Source organism: Ciona intestinalis, unplaced genomic scaffold (genome assembly GCF_000224145.3).
Source record: "Ciona intestinalis unplaced genomic scaffold, KH HT001055.1, whole genome shotgun sequence".
Classification (NCBI taxonomy): Eukaryota; Metazoa; Chordata; class Ascidiacea; order Phlebobranchia; family Cionidae; genus Ciona; species Ciona intestinalis.
In genome coordinates, this window is record NW_004191376.1 from 43690 (window position 1) to 61134 (window position 17445).

Below are 17445 nucleotides of genomic sequence, written 5' to 3' on the forward strand. Positions count from 1 at the left end.
AGCGAAAACAAGAGCATGACAGGAATAGAATGCAGTTTCGCTGCTTTCGTAACATCTACTTCCCCGTCATTCTAATCGTGATAATAAAACAATTACCCAGTTGTGTGTATGCCAGGCAAGGCAATTGCCACATGCCAATGACGCGTTTTATTGTTTTGCTACACGTGTTTTTTGTTATATAAACCTTCATTTTCCTGTACTGTCAGGCAGTACGGGGCTTCACCCACTAATAGGGAACGTGAGCTGTTTAAGAATGAAAATTTCAGCTGTTCCACCACACACCCATGGGGATGTAGCGGTTGATTGTGCTCTAGCACAGATGTAATGATATAAAGATAGCTAAATTTAACACTAATACATAAAGATTGAGAATATAAAGCAACGTTGTATAGCGAAAACAAAAGCATGACAGGAATAGAATGCAGTTTCGCTGCTTTCGTAACATCTACTTTCCCGTCATTCTAATCGTGATAATAAAACAATTACCCAGTTGTGTGTATGCCAGGCAAGGCAATTGCCACATGCCAATGACGCGTTTTATTGTTTTGCTACACGTGTTTTTCGTTATATAAACCTTCACTTTCCTGTACTGTCAGGCAGTACGGGGTTTGCAATACCCTGCTGTTCTCACTTTGTCTCTAAGCTCGTTGTCGCACTTTCACCATACAATAAACTGAGATGTGCCGTAAAAGTGTCTTACATCGGTGTGCCATGCGTTGCGGAGTCGGATAGCGTGTGCGTAGGGGCAGGATGGAACAGCGTCGTCGCGAGGCTGCCGGAGCGCGAACCCACAACTTCAACATTAGCCGCCCCCCACAGGGTCGTTTGTATGCGTGATCGTTATGTGTTCACAGGAGAACTTTCGCAGTGCAAAGGTGTAAAAACAGTGGAGACGTTAACCAACTTCAACAACGCCATATTGTAGCAGTATAAAATATCACAAGCACATCTGTGTCTTTTCAGATATCCGTTCTCTTTTGACTAAAACAAGAACTAGTAATGCAAAAATGATCGTTATGTGTTCACAGGAGAACTTTCGCAGTGCAAAGGTGTAAAAACAGTGGAGACGTTAACCAACTTCAACAACGCCATATTGTAGCAGTATAAAATATCACAAGCACATCTGTGTCTTTTCAGATATCCGTTCTCTTTTGACTAAAACAAGAACTAGTAATGCAAAAATCGCTATGAAAAAGATACGATTTCAGCAGTGAGATTAAGTAGCGGCAAGCAACCTTAGAACCGCAAAATAATAATACAAATAACGACTACTTGTAAACATAATACAGACGTAAACAATGTTTACAAGTGACAAACAAAACTTTCATTGGGAGAAGCAGTAATCTAAAAAAACGCTTGAACAAAGATACGATTTCGATTTTACAATGAGATCATTTGTTACCAACAGTGTAGTCGTTAGGTGTTCACAGGAGAACCTTAAAGATACGATTTCGATTTTACAATGAGATCATTTGTTACCAACAGTGTAGTCGTTAGGTGTTCACAGGAGAACCTTAAAGATACGATTTCGATTTTACAATGAGATCATTTGTTACCAACAGTGTAGTCGTTAGGTGTTCACAGGAGAACCTTCGCAGTGCAAAGGTGTAAAAACAGTGGAGACGTTAACCAACTTCAACAACGCCATATTGTAGCAGTATAAAATATCACAAGCACATCTGTGTCTTTTCAGATGTCCTGCAAGCAGCGTTAGAAGAGAACAAACCGAAACGTATTAATATAAATTAGGACTTGCAATTATCTTAAACGTAAACAAAGTTTATGGTGTCTTTTCAGATGTCCTGCAAGCAGCGTTAGAAGAGAACAAACCGAAACGTATTAATATAAATTAGGACTTGCAATTATCTTAAACGTAAACAAAGTTTATGTCACCAAAACGAGATTACACAGAGAACGGATAAAGCTAGTATATAATACTGCTTGTAGGGGCAGTACATTTAAGCAATGTGTTTCCTGTAATCACTGTTGATGTGTCCAAAAAAATGAAGGAAACTGATTAGCTTCTGTGTGGCCCAATGTTATTGCTGGATGTTCATGTGTAGGTGTGGTAATGTGTGTAAATAAAATTGCAACGTGTTGTACACCGTTAATATGTGTGCAACCTTGAGGCCATAATGTATTTGTGTGGCCATAATATATTTGTAAAAACATAACGGAAGTAATAGAAACATCTAGTCCCATTACGCAGTTCATGGTCTTGAAACAGGATTGTGATGCATTGAACTTTTGATTTTGGGTTTCGAAGAACCCTGTTGTTTATGCAGCCTAATGCTGGATCCATATTATTACGGAGACATAGGCTTTCACTTTTCTGGAAAGCCGTGCTTGATTGCTTTATGGTTGGCAATGCCAACATCTGTGCTCAATAGTGTCGGTGAAATGCCGGAATATACTGACTCGGCATATATTTATACATTAACGTTAAACACGAAAAACTAGCTTTTTATAAAAAAAATGGGCAGTAGAGGTATCAGTGAGACATAATGAACATTCTAATATAAAGAAAGCGCTTATAACAAACTAATAAGAAAAAAGTGCCGAGTCAGCATATTATAGCTACGTTCAATCGAAAGTTGAAATATATAATAAGGTCTGTTTTACAATTTTTTTTATACGGTTTTGAAAAAGAAGCATTCGGGCAGCAGGTATCAGTGAGAAATAATGAACATTCTAATATAAAGAAAGCGCTTATAACAAACTAATAAGAAAAAAGTGATGAGTCGATAACAAACTAATAAGAAAAAAGTGATGAGTCGGCATATTATAGCCACGTTCGAGAAAGCGCTTATAACAAACTAATAAGAAAAAAGTGATGAGTCGGCATATTATAGCTACGTTCAATCGAAAATTGAAAATAAGGTCTGTTTTACAATTTTTTTATATGGTTTTGAAAAAGAAGCATTCATTATACCAAATCAGAAATATTTGAGTTTTCTTGACTTTTTCGGAAGCTGGAAACGATCAAAGTTGAGTGGTATTTTTCCTAATGGGAAATCTTATGCAAAAATGCGCCACGGCCTATTACTCCAGCGGTCGAATTTGCGGTTTTGAAACTCATTTTTTTGTTGCCTTTTCAAGTAAAAAGTATTAAAATGAAATTGGTAAAATGCAATTACCCCCTTTTCGGTTGGAAACTTTTCCTTGAGTTCCAGTAATATTTGCCAACTTTTCCTTGGGTTCCAGAACATTCGAGGCCATGAGCTTCCAGGTAATATCAATTTTTGTCCTCTTGATTTCGGCAATTCCCCCATTTTTTCTTTAATAATTCAATTACCTCATAGCGTTTGATTTGTTTTTCTGTCTTAAAATTCAAACAATTTGGTCGTTTAAACAGATTGTTCTTTTGGGTGGCTCACCACCCTAGTGAAACTAGCCTTTTCACTCATTTTGCAAGACACGTCCGCACGCCAGCCTAACTCGCAACGAATCCCGTGGACTGGCGACCTATTAATGTTGCGGTTCTTGTATATCGTTAACGACCACTTGCGCTCGTTGTCGTTGGACAGATAAAATTCTTTTTACAATACTGTTACAGACTGTGTAACTTACAGTTAAATTATATTTCGTACGTTTACGCGGTAAAAAGTACAGCATATTATTCACCTAGCATAAAGAATTCTTCTGAATCTGGTTTTCTTTTTCAACAGTGCACTCTTTATGATACTGTTTCCTACAAAGCAGTCTATTCTGTTGGTAGCTACATTGACTTGGGTAAAGATATGATAGCCATTTGCTTGTGGGAAAAAATTCTAGTTTTATTTGGATATGTACATTTGTGATGATAAAGCAGGTTGCAGTTTTGGTACCACGCCTAAACTTTTGCACGAATTAAAATTCACATTCTATTTGATTAAGGTGAATATATATGCAAGAGTAGGTTAGATCATGGAGAAGATGGCCTCCTTTGAAGAGATGTTCTTGCAGCTCAAGAACAAGCAAGATGAGTATGAAAGTGGTAATGCTAATTCTAACAACGATGATATGCTGCTTCTCCTGCTGTTGCTGTTATTACAGGGTCACCAGAACTGAAACAGTATTAAATATTGTGGCCCATTTAATAGTCTAGACGGTCAGGTTCTACGACCGTGTTAGATAAGGCTTGTAAAGAGCACGACGAGGCATATTCTCGATACGGCCCTGAGGCATATTATAAGTTTTCGGATGATGACCAGAAGCTTATCAATTCACAATCACAGAAGCGATTGTTAATGGAAATGGACGATGACGCCGAGACCAGTGATCCGAAGCGTATGAAAGAAGCCCCAGCCGCAATTGGCGCGGGCGGTATCATTCCAGGCCCCGTCTAAAATTTCCATCCCGGCATAGTACAATTACAATGATAATCACACATCGAGTGATTCTGCTATATCTCAACCGACGTTTGCTTCGTGGACAGCATGGGTGGCAAATGGAAGGGACAGCATCAACTCTTAAGAAAAAATTCTCGACCCAGCGAAGCTACCATTTTGAGACCCAGCGAAGCTACCATTTTGAGGAATTTGGCGCTCGGAGCACACAGCAAGGGTACACTGATGGCGCTAATGAAAATACAAGAAAGGGCGCTAATGAAAATACAAGAAAGGCAAAGAAATTTGGAAATATTCCAAAAGTTATGAAGAGAAGGCAGTAGTTGTACGGCTGTCTAATTGAGAAATGAAATCAAGATGTTTTGTGTTATTCACTAGAAACTTTATCTGAACACAAGGAATGGCTAATTAAAAGATTCGGTAAAAGAGACCACTGTGCAGACACATTATTGCCACAATTAAGCATCTAATGGAAATTACATGTGTTTTTCTCGTTAAAGCAGTAGTCGTACGGCTGTCTAATTGAGAAATGGAATCCAGATGTTTGTGTTATTCACTAGAAACTTTATCTGAACGGAAATTACATGTGTTTTTCTCGTTAAAGCAGTAGTCGTACGGCTGTCTAATTGAGAAATGGAATCCAGATGTTTGTGTTATTCACTAGAAACTTTATCTGAACACAAGGAATGGCTAATAAAAGATTCGGTAAAAGAGACCACTGTGCAGACATTGCCACAATTAAGCATCTAATGGAAATTTTTCTCGTCAAGGCAGGTAGTCGTAAGGCTGTCTAATTGAGAAATGGAATCCAGATGTTTTGTGTTATTCAATGGAAACTTTATCTGAACACAAGGAATGGCTAATAAAATATTCGGTAAAAGAGACCACTGTGCGGACATTGCCACAATTTAGCATCTAATGGAAAATTACATGTGTTTTTCTCGTTGATTAATTTGCGTTGCAAAAGACAAGTCAAAGATATTCAGAGGGAATGGCCATATTTACTACAAGAAGAATTCCTGTTTGCACTTTATAATCTTGTCGATTGCAAATCAAGCAGTTCGGTTTGAAATCTACAGGTATTATTATTACGTACTGTCATACTTTCCTAAAATAAGTTCATTAAACATCATTATACACCGTTAATTTTTCAGAATATTTAAATCCATCACCAGCCGGAGAGATGCAAAAAATGATACAAATACAGTATTAGGGAACGAATTTCCACAATCTGCAAGAATGTTGGATTTGTTAATAATCCATCACCAGCCGGAGATATGCAAAAAATGATACAAATACAGTATTAGGGAACGAATTTCCACAATCTGCAAGAATGTTGGATTTGTTAGAAATTTTTTTTAAATGTCTCTTTTCTTTATAAAACATACTCTTAAGTCAATTACAATTGTAACTGTATTACGCGTATTTATTACGCACAGTTACGTAAATTGTTATTTTAAATGTCTCTTTTCTTTATAAAACATATTTTAAATGTCTGTTTTCTTTATAAAACATACTCTACGTAAATTGTTATTTTAAATGTCTCTTTTCTTTATAAAACATATTTTTTAATGTCTCTTTTCTTTATAAAACATACTCTACGTGTATTTATTACGCACAGTTACGTAAATGGTTATTTTAAATGTCTCTTTTCTTTATAAAACATACTCTAAGTCAATTACAATTGTAACTGTATTACGCATATTTATTACCCACAGTTACGTAAATTGTTTACTTAAGGCACACATACCACCAATGTTGCACAGTGTCTCGTTTTAGTTCATGTCACTTTGTTTTCAGACGACCTGCAATATGAAAGGATCATTGAAACTGCCCCTGCATATCACCCTTTATTGCTGTGTTCTTCTTCACAATTGTAATGTTCTTCACAATTGCAGTGTGGTTGCTTTACTGCATTATAAATTTTATGCATATATTATACATATATTTCGTTTGTGACAGACAGGTGAGTCGCCAGTAGTTGCAACTCAGTTCTTTGTCATCGTTGTAGAGCGAGGAAATCAATTTGAAAAAACGTGGCCCTTCCAGTTACCTTTTTTTTCCGATCCGATATCCAGAAACAAGTTCTCTTTAAGAATGTGACCGATGTGGAGTTTTTTTCCGATCAGATATCCACAAACAAGTTCTTTAAGATTGTGACTGACGTGATGAGTTCCTCCTATAAAGGACTCGCACAGGTTGTTGTAAAGATACAAAAGAGGCCACAATGCACATTCAATTCCCTGCATTTGAAACATGCGAACATTCTTCCAGAGTTGATTGCTCCAGTCACTGTCTTAAAGATCCAGCGATCAAATTGAAGCAACTGGAAACTGCAACTGTAATCAGTGATATAGTACTTTTTGCATGGACGCCGCATGCTTCGCACTGACGTGATGAGTTCCTCCTATAAAGAACCTCGCACAGAGGCCAAAGCACATTCAATTCCCTGCATTTGAAACATGTCGAAAAAGGACCTCGCACAGAGGCCAATGCACATTTAATTCCTTGCATTTGAAACATGTCGAAGAACTGAATGAGGGTTTCGTTGTTGACTTTACAATGATCCGGATTCCTCCTGTTTTGACGCGGTACCCGTGTTGTTTCTTGGAGTAAAGGCCGCAGTCGATGATGAATGGTGACAAGAGATATTGTGTTCTTTTTCACTGTTCACTGAAGTTTCGCAAGCACCCGGGCCATGCAGATATTTTTACCGCTCGTTCGGGCAGAAATTGCAAGTAGGCCTGGTTGCGACAATCCGTTTTGCAAAGCTTGGTTTGAGAATTTCATTTGTCACATTTCGACCACGACGTTTTTTCGATCCGCATCTTTAGGTGACCGGCTACTTGATTTCGCTTCGTTTGTCCAACTGTGAGACAATGTTGAAAACAACTGCGAGGACAAGAGAACGCATTTTTTTGTAGCTTCCCGGCGCTCAAAACGTGCCCGTTTTTCTTGACAAGCAGCTTGGACATGTCGAAAAAGGACCTCGCACAGAGGCCAATGCACATTTAATTCCCTGCATTTGAAACATGTCGAAGAACTGAATGAGGGTTTCGTTGTTGACTTTACAATGATCCGGATTCCTCCTGTTTTGACGCGGTACCCGTGTTGTTTCTTGGAGTAAAGGCCGCAGTCGATGATGAATGGTGACAAGAGATATTGTGTTCTTTTTCACTGACCTCGCACACTTTTTCACTGACCTCGCACAGAGGCCAATGCACATCTAATTCCCTGCATTTGAAACATGTCGAAGAACTGAATGAGGGTTTCGTTGTTGACTTTACAATGATCCGGATTCCTCCTGTTTTGACGCGGTACCCGTGTTGTTTCTTGGAGTAAAGGCCGCAGTCGATGATGAATGGTGACAAGAGATATTGTGTTCTTTTTCACTGTTCACTGAAGTTTCGCAAGCACCCGGGCCATGCAGATATTTTTACCGCTCGTTCGGGCAGAAATTGCAAGTAGGCCTGAATGCGACAATCCGTTTTGCAAAGCTTGGTTTGAGAATTTCATTTGTCACATTTCGACCACGACGTTTTTTTGATCCGCATCTTTAGGTGACCGGCTACTTGATTTCGCTTCGTTTGTCCAACTGTGAGAGACAATGTTGAAAACAACTGCGAGGACAAGAGAACGCATTTTTTTGTAGCTTCCCGGCGCTCAAAACGTGCCCGTTTTTCTCGACAAGCAGCTTGGCGCTTTTGTTGAATCTAAAAAAGTCAATAATGAGAATTTGTTTTTCTTACATAAAACCAATTCACGTGTTTCTTGGAGTAAGGGCCCGCAGTCGATGATGAATGGTGACAAGATATTGTGTTCTTTTTCACTGTTCACTGAAGTTTCGCAAGCACCCGGGCCATGCAGATATTTCTACCGCTCGTTCGGGCAGAAATTGCAAGTAGACCTGGTTGCGACAATCCGTTTTGCAAAGCTTGGTTTGGGTGCTTTTGTTGAATCTAAAAAAGTCAATAATGAGAATTTGTTTTTCTTGTATAAAACCAATTCACGTGTTTCTTGGAGTAATGGCCGCAGTCGATGATGAATGGTAACAAGATATTGTGTTCTTTTTCAACTGTTCACTGAAGTTTCGCAAGCACCCGGGCCATGCAGATATTTTTACCGCTCGTTCGGGCAGAAATTGCAAGTAGATCTGGTTGCGACAATCCGTTTTGCAAAGCTTGGTTTGAGAATTTGTGGAGACAAGCAATACATTTGTCAGACGAGAAATGCATTGACAAATATGCATTTACCATGTCTTCGCTGCGAAGACATGGTAAAGAGACCAGAGTGTTGGTTTTACGGCAACTGCTGTTTGGGCAGCGATCAAAGGAGGAAGGGCCTCTGAGGAGGGAGGTTTCGTTCCAGCAAAAATAACTGCAGTCTTTCGTCGTCCGCCATAATGGCGTTCAAACGTGGAAGAAATGGCATAGTGTTAGACTTCTGTAAGATTTCAAAAATAAAGGGGCTATGTCAACACGTGCACCGCTGTATGTACTGGGGAGATGATTCTGACTGACGAGGGGTCTTCGGCGATTACCCCAGAGTGTTGGTTTTACGGCAACTTCTGTTTTATGGTAGAGTATCGGCATCTTCCCCCTCCAGGCTTTTTTTAGAGGTGCTTGCCACATTCAGGGGTCTTCGGCAATTACCCCAGACCAGAGTGTTGGTTTTACGGCAACTTCTGTTTGGGCAGCGATCAAAGGAGGAAGGGCATCACTTATCACTTAGGAACATATCACTTAGGAACACATCACTTAGGAGCATGTGCAATCTCGGTTCATTCTTTGCTACTTTGGAGCGGTATACACAGAAGCGATCTTATTTTTGCTATTTTTCATTCTGTTTACATCACTTAGGAACATGTGCAATCTCGGTTCATTCTTTGCTACTTTGGAGCGGTATACACAGAAGCGATCTTATTTTTGCTATTTTTCATTCTGTTTACATCACTTAGGAACATGTGCAATCTCGGTTCATTCTTTGCTACTTTGGAGCGGTATACACAGAAGCGAGCACATAGTAATAGGCAAGAGGCTAACGGATTATCACTCACAGCAAAAAGAAAATGTTTATTTTGATACAAATGGGGTGCGTAAAGACTCACACCAAAAAGAAAATGTTTATTTTGATACAAATGGGGTGTGTAAAGTGCACACATATTCAGTCGGAAAATTCTTTCCAGAATAAGGTTACTTTAGGGCATGTGCAGAAAATATGATGTACTGTTGTTTCCAGTGCATCTTCACAAAAAACGCATTAGCCTGAGTCAACAATTCCGAATTTGAATAGTTTTCATTTGTTATTATCGCCAGGTTGTTTAGCTTTATTTGGAAGGAGCAGAATTTTGTTTTCAGGGTACAAAATTTATGGTTTTGTAAACGTGGAACCGCAGGATATATTCACTAATGGCAGTCCATCACCCCATCACCATTTTTAGCAGTTTTTTTGGGTATTCTCTATATTCAGTTTGATTTGGGGGCAATTTCTCCCTGTCAATCGCCGCAGTAGAACTACGGATTTGTTAAAGGCTTTGATTTGGGGGCAATTCCTCCCTGTCAATCGCCGCAGTAGAACTACTGATTTGTATAAGGCGCGCAGTGGAAGGCTTTGATTTGGGGGTAATAGACCATATGGTCCTGCCAGTAATAATCCCTTTGAAATGAAATGATTTAGGGAATTTGCAAACTCAAAACACAACTGGCAAAAAATTGTTTACAGAACACAGTGACTTAGAAAATATCTAGAAGTTTTTCAGCAAGTAGTAATCATGTTGCTTCTTCTGTTGCTAATTCAAAGGACAGTCTGGTGAAACTTTGTGTGGCGGCAAGTTTATTACCTACGGATCCGGACTGTTCTCAATTTAGCAATAAATAAAATGGCCTTTTACTTGTAAATACAAACCATCAAAACTTGCAGCAAGGTACATTGGATGTATTTATGATGGTCAATGGGATGTTGCATTCATCTAGTAACTATTAACAAAACACAACTGGCAAAAAATTGTTTACAGAACACAGTGACTTAGAAAATATCTAGAAGTTTTTCAGCAAGTAGTAATCATGTTGCTTCTTCCGTTGCTAATTCAAAGGACAGTCTGGTGAAACTTTGTGTGGCGGCAAGTTTATTACCTACGGATCCGGACTGTTCTCAATTTAGCAATAAATAAAATGGCCTTTTACTTGTAAATACAAACCATCAAAACTTGCAGCAAGGTACATTGGATGTATTTATGATGATGGTCAATGGGATGTTGCATTCATCTAGTAACTATTAACACAAGGACAAATGGGTATTACAGGAAAGAATATTGCACTGTTCATTGGTGGTATATACACAACCAAAGGAATCACAGTGGTTGAAGTACCATTTGATAAAAACTTTTTTAATTCAATTATTGAGGATTTGGTGAGTTTTCAAATCCTTTATTTATTTCCGTATTTCACATCATGCTTCAAAACTCAATAGAATGTTCAAATAAATGACAATATAAATGTATGTTTAATTGATATCCAGAATCTGTTGTAAGATAAAATGTTTAGATCACTCAACGAGAGAAGCATTCAAATTGCTCAAACAACAGCAAATCACAACAATTTTTTCAAAATATTATGATCAATTAGTGGAAGAATGTTACTTAAAAATTTTGAACGAGAGAAGCATTCAAATTGCTCAAACAACAGCAAATCACAACAATTTTTTCAAAATATTATGATCAATTAGTGGAAGAATGTTACTTAAAAATTTTGAAAGTATTTTAGCGACCAATGACTTGTTCCACATAAATTCTAGCTTTTGCTATTCAACATTTGCATCAAGAGAGAAGCCCCGGCGAAATGAGACGATTTCGACTTGGGCCGCATGCCAAGAGTGCAGATCGACAACACCTCCATGCGACAATTTTGTGTAGAGCAGCGAAAAGATTACAGTACGAAATGACAACATTCTTTGAAAGATAAGAGTGCAGATCGACTTTCTTATTTTAATTGTTCATAGGGCGCACCCGATTAGCCGGGCGCTTTCAAATAACATTTGCATCAAGAGAGAAGCCCCGGCGAAATGAGACGATTTATATAGACTTAGAGCAAGTTAACGGCCGCATGGCAAGAGTGCAGATCGACAACACCTCCAGAGAGAGGCGACTGCAACATGCGAGACAATTTCGTGTAGAGCAGCGAAAAGATTACAGTACGAAATGACAACATTCTTTAAAAGATAAAGAGTGCAGATTGACTTTTTCTTATAAAATAAAATTAAAACAATTTATGCCCAAGTATCCATCATAATCCAGTTTTATCTCGTAATAAAACTGAAACATTTATGAATTTGTTTCGTATTAGTTAAATTTGGTTTGACCAATTAAAAATTGAATAAATTTTACTGATAGTGATACCATGCGTTTCGTTATTATTTTGTTTGTTGACACTAGCTGCATCAGTATATAAATACCTGTTAAAATATTGTGAATTTAAAATCCGAAAATAAAATTAAAACAATTTATGCTCATGTATATGCCCAAGTATCCATCATAATCCAGTTTTATCTCGTAATAAAACTGAAACATTTATGAATTTGTTTCGTATTAGTTAAATTTGGTTTGACCAATTAAAAATTGAATAAATTTTACTGATAGTGATACCATGCGTTTCGTTATTATTTTGTTTGTTGACACTAGCTGCATCAGTATATAAATACCTGTTAAAATATTGTGAATTTAAAATCCGAAAATAAAATTAAAACAATTTATGCTCATGTATCTTCCATCATAATCCAGTTTTATCTCGTAATAAAACTGAAACATTTATGAATTTGTTTCGTATTAGTTAAATTTGGTTTGACCAATTAAAAATTGAATAAATTTTACTGATAGTGATACCATGCGTTTTGTTATTATTTTGTTTGTTGACACTAGCTGCATCATTTTAAATTAATATTAAAATTAGCATCATTTTAAATTAATATTAAAATTAAACTAAGTTAGGCTTAAGAAACAATATACAAATACATCAAAGGAGACACAATGCAGTTGTTAAAAAACTCTTTAGTCAGTAAGGGCACCATTTTATAATTTTACTAAACTAATCCAATTTGTGCAAATATATTAGTACGAACATAATACATTTTTACTAACAGGATAATATTTCTGATTTAATTGCTTTTTAAATAATTACAATTTAGTTTAATGTAACTTAATCAATTTGTTATTTTTTAATGAGTTGCTGTAACTTGTTATTTTTTAATGCTACATGTAAGTTATAAGCTACGTTGAGTTGCTGTAACTTGTTATTTTTTAATGCTACATGTAAGTTATAAGCTACGTTGAGTTGCTGCGATGCCACTCTATACTCAGATCAAATCATCATCTAATGGTAACCTTGGTTTCATAGAAAAAAATTCAAAAACGTTATCATTATAATTAATGTGACTTAATAAACATAGTTACTTGTTATTTCTTAATGCTACATGTAAGTTATAACTCTACGTTGAGTTGCTGCGATGCCACTCTAGGTCACACTTTTCCAAAAGTTGATAACATCAATAATCAATTCTGTGCAATACCATGTTTTCATTAGAATTTTAATTTGTAACCCATTGTCCTTTCCAAATTTAATATCAGACCAACCACTTGATTCTTCTACTAAAAATTGTACCATGGATGTTAAGTCTTTTTTTTACAACATTTTTTTTATTTGATAGATCTCATAAATTTGTGAACATTTTATTTAGCAAAACAAAAAATGTGTTCATACAACCCATTGTCCTTTCCAAATTTAATATCAGACCAACCACTTGATTCTTCTACTAAAAATTGTACCATGGATGTTAAGTCTTTTTTTTACAACATTTTTTTTATTTGATAGATCTCATAAATTTGTGAACATTTTATTTAGCAAAACAAAAAATGTGTTCATACGAAAAACCTTGCCTTTTTGACAACGTTTATTATTTCCAATATGTGTTTAATTTTAACGGTTAGAGTTTAACTACTTAAAAGGCTTTTCGTTTTTAGATTCCCTTAGTAAACACGTTATTAAAACAAAATCCGTGCCTGTTATAACCAACTGATTGAAACGAATTTATATTTGAGAAGAAAATCTGACATATGTAAGTATTTGTTTTTTTAGATTTATAAGAGTAATAATATACTATAAAATTTACCTAAATATTATATGTGAAAGACCATAGCAATACATGTAATACATTTTGCAGAATGAACAGTGCAACTAAAAAGTGTTTGCTTCAGGAAAGGTTAATTACTTTCAACAATTTTTAAGACTTTATTAAGCAATATGGCGCAGCCACACAACCTTATACTGCCACTGATGCCGATTTTAAGGCCAAATTGAAAAATTTACATGCGAATGGCTGGCAAGACCCGGAATCGCAACAAGTGAGTTGGTCGAAACAACAAATACCAACTGGGAACGAATCAAGGAAGATTTGACTCATGTTACACAACAACCGTTTTTTAATAAATTTCAAAAGGACATTGAAAAGTTTTACATGCGAACGGCTGGCAAGACCCGGAATCGCAACAAGTGAGTTGGTCGAAACAACAAGTACCAACTGGGAACGAATCAAGGAAGATTTGACTCATGTTACACAACAACCGTTTTTTAATGAATTTCAAAAGGACATTGAAAAGTTTTACATGCGAACGGCTGGCAAGACCCGGAATCGCAACAAGTGAGTTGGTCGAAACAACAAGTACCAACTGGGAACGAATCAAGAAAGATTTGACTCATGTTACAACAACCGTTTTTTAATGAATTTCAAAAGGACATTGAAGGTATTATTTTTCCAAAAGCTGAATAAACAATCCGAGCTGTTTGACAGCTTTATATCCTCATTTATTCATGTTGGCGCATCAATGTTTTCTCTTGGTATCCACCTACAAGCCGCAAAGTTTATTGGCAACAACTTACAACATGTTGCAGAACAGGCCTTTGATGGCAACAATTTGGCGGCCTTTAAGGAAATTGGCAGTCTGCAAAGCTATGCTGAGGCAGCGGTCAAAGACCTTATGGAGAAACAAACAGCAAAATGGAACAAAGGAACTCCAACAAAAAAATTACAAGATATTGTTTCGGCAAGAAAAAGACGAGCAACGACGACAGAGGAAGACGAACCATGCACATCGAAAACTCGAATTGCATGAGCAATAAAACAATACAGAAACATTTTATTTATTAAAACAAAAAAATGTGTTCATAGGAAAAAACATTGCCTTTTTGACAACGTTTATTATTTCCTATATGTGTTTAATTTTAACGATTAGAATTTAACTACTTAAAATGCTTTTCGTTTTTAGATTCCCTTAGTAAACACGTTATTAAAACAAAATCCGTGCCTGTATTAACCAACTGATTGAAACGAATTTATATTTGAGAAGAAAATTTGACAAATGTAAGTTTTTGTTTTTTTTAGATTTATAAGAGTAATAATATACTATAAAATTTACCTAATATTATATGTGAAAGACCATAACAATACATGTAATACATTTTGCAGAATGAACAGTTGTACAATTGGGGGTGCAGGACACTCTTTGTTCTATTTTTTCCTCTATATGTAGAGCTTCAGCTTCATACATGGTAGAGCTTCAGCTTCATACATGGATGGAAACGAATTTATTTCGTTTCTTTTTTGCCTTCTACGTCCACGAACCATTGGCAGACCCTGAGTATTGTTGCGTGCCTCTTCATCCCAATCTTCCTCATCTCCAAAGTAAAGTTTCTCATAACTTGTTGGAACAACAGAAATCTCACTTTGCGCTTCCACGAAGTTAATGTCAAAGTCCATACATGGTAGAGCTTCAGCTTCATACATGGATGGAAACGAATTTATTTCGTTTCTTTTTTGCCTTCTACGTCCACGAACCATTGGCAGACCCTGAGTATTGTTGCGTGCCTCTTCATCCCAATCTTCCTCATCTCCAAAGTAAAGTTTCTCATAACTTGTTGGAACAACAGAAATCTCACTTTGCGCTTCCACGAAGTTAATGTCAAAGTCCTTGTCCGGGCATATTTCAATGTGTTGATCCATCTCTGGTTTTGGAATAATGTGCCGAGCATTAAATGAACATGTGGCCATATTTGACTGCATGTACACGAAATGAACATGTGGCCATATTGACTGCATGTACACGGGAACATGGTACGGCGATTCGAAATCCATTTTCCTATTTTTTTGTCTAGAAGTTAAAAATTCCAAAATCTTTCTTTCAAGAAGTAAAATTAAAAATCCAACTGGTATAAAGAAACTAATTACCTAAAAACCGCACGGTGTAGCCACTGACCTAATAAACGAAAAAGGAATAAAGTTTTTAAAAGTGTACTCTGTTACATTTTACTTTCGATATTGTTTTCATTTTTCTAAGTGTTTATTTTTAATACTGTGGCGGGTCGTCACGTGTGTGTGCGCCGAAACGTACAAGAGTGCCTTTTTCCTACGTTTATCTGCCGTATAAATACCGCGTCTCGTGTTCATTTGCCCTCTCAGTTTACCGCTCGCAATAAACCATTGTGGAACCGTTACAATACTACTATTCTGTTTTAATTAGATTGTTTATAGGTAATTGATTTCACTCATTCAAACAATATGGACGAAACCAATTTCAAGGATTTTGAAAGATACTATTTATTGTAAGTATTATTTTTGCATATTTATTAAAAAAATAATAATGTTTCCTAATTTTAGATTGATGAAAAACGGAGGATTGCTAGGTTAGAAATGAACCAACGCTTTTCACGGTTAAGTGCTGCCAAGTACCAATTTGCAACAAGTGTTTTTCCAAACCTTACATCAAATTCAGTTGAACCGAGAAAAAGGAAACTGGATGCTGATGCAATTAAGCATTGGATTACAACATTCATCATGGAATCGTTGCCAAACGTGCAAATCATTGTTTAGCGAACCGATGAACTCAAATTTTAAGAAAACGACGCAACTTAAACAAAAAAATTGCAAAATGTGCGCTGGAGGAAGAGATATACAGTGCTCTTCAGCAATGACGATTGGCCACCATATTTGGTTAACTTTAGCGACAAACATCAAAGGATGCTGAGAGTCCCTTTTCGATAGATTGTGGACCTTATTTAAAACAACAGCATGGTTACAGAACCAAAACTGCAGGATTAACAATAGTGAAAAAATTAAACACAGTTGAAGAATGCATAATGCAAGAAAGCGACGAGACTATGAAAAATCAACTACAGCAAGCTTTTCAATACTTAATATCTTCATCTAGCAGCAGCTACAAAGAATATTATGACATGGCAAATCAATTGAAACCTGGTCACAAGATTCCTTTTTTAGATTGTTTTACCACAAAGGCATTGAAGGGATTCTTTGGCCGTTGCTGTATATCCTTTTAAAAGTATGTGCGTAACTTACATGAACAGCACGCACAATCATTTAAGTGCCAAACAATCATTTATAGCAAAAGTACGATAACAATTTTGGACTACTCATGTTCTTTTGAACTTTTACAATTTCATTTTGATCGCTGGATTTTTAAAACAATTACTGGAGCTATAAACACTGGCAAATTGCTTGGATGTTCGCCTCGTGCATTGGATGGGAAAGCCTTTTCTCCGTGGTATTGGAAGTGGCAACAGAGTTTTTTAATTGACACAGTGCTCTAACTTGGTCATCCTAAATTATTTATAACTATTAATCCATACGAGTGGACATTTCCAATGCATAAATCAATAAAAAATATTATGCAGCATCTCGAAGCTACTCCTACAAAACACCCTGCTTTGGAAACACTGCATATTGGACACGTGCTGCAACAAATTGTCAGTGGATATTTGGCCGGAAAAACAATTGGAAAATGGAAGGATCATGTATTGGCAAATTACCGTCACAAGGAAATATCAAACGTTCAAACATATTTCTACAGGATCGAATTTCAACGTCGTGGTACACAGTTCACATTCACGTTCTTTTTTGGTTAAAGCAATTAAACTTCAATCAATGTTGAATGTAACTTACTTTTATCCTCGCGTGGCCGGAAAACGACAGTCGTTATCACACGGGTTTAACACCTCGTGCCAGCTTACGAGTCTCCATGTATGTTACTTTGTGGGTGATTATTTTTTTGGATTTTCTC

The 17445-nt window shown here is 36.6% G+C and overlaps 1 protein-coding gene and 2 long non-coding RNA genes across 4 annotated transcripts in view; 2 read left to right on the forward strand and 1 right to left on the reverse strand.

Annotated features, from left to right (window-relative positions):
* Window positions 1-2446: 2446 nt before the first annotated feature.
* On the forward strand, window positions 2447-2742 carry LOC113475577. Its single transcript, XR_003397323.1, has 2 exons — window positions 2447-2488; window positions 2667-2742. It is a non-coding gene; the product is annotated as an uncharacterized LOC113475577 (long non-coding RNA).
* Window positions 2743-2821: 79 nt separating this feature from the next.
* LOC113475576 overlaps window positions 2822-17445 on the forward strand; it is a 16205-nt gene continuing 1581 nt past the window's right edge. The window contains exon 1 of one of the 2 annotated variants that reach the window (XR_003397321.1): window positions 2822-3876. This is a non-coding gene — a long non-coding RNA (uncharacterized LOC113475576). The remainder of the gene's footprint in view (window positions 3877-17445) is intronic. The other variant, XR_003397320.1, reaches the window with a different exon arrangement.
* LOC104266237 lies at window positions 14516-15613 on the reverse strand. The gene has a single exon (XM_009861947.3). The coding sequence runs from the start codon at window positions 15504-15506 to the stop codon at window positions 14895-14897; it is 612 nt and encodes a 203-aa protein (XP_009860249.1). The 5' UTR covers window positions 15507-15613; the 3' UTR covers window positions 14516-14894.

Bases quoted from the DNA above. Each gene is read 5' to 3' on its own strand.
- LOC104266237 (XM_009861947.3), bottom strand. From the start codon at position 15,506: ATGGATTTCGAATCGCCGTACCATGTTCCCGTGTACATGCAGTCAATA.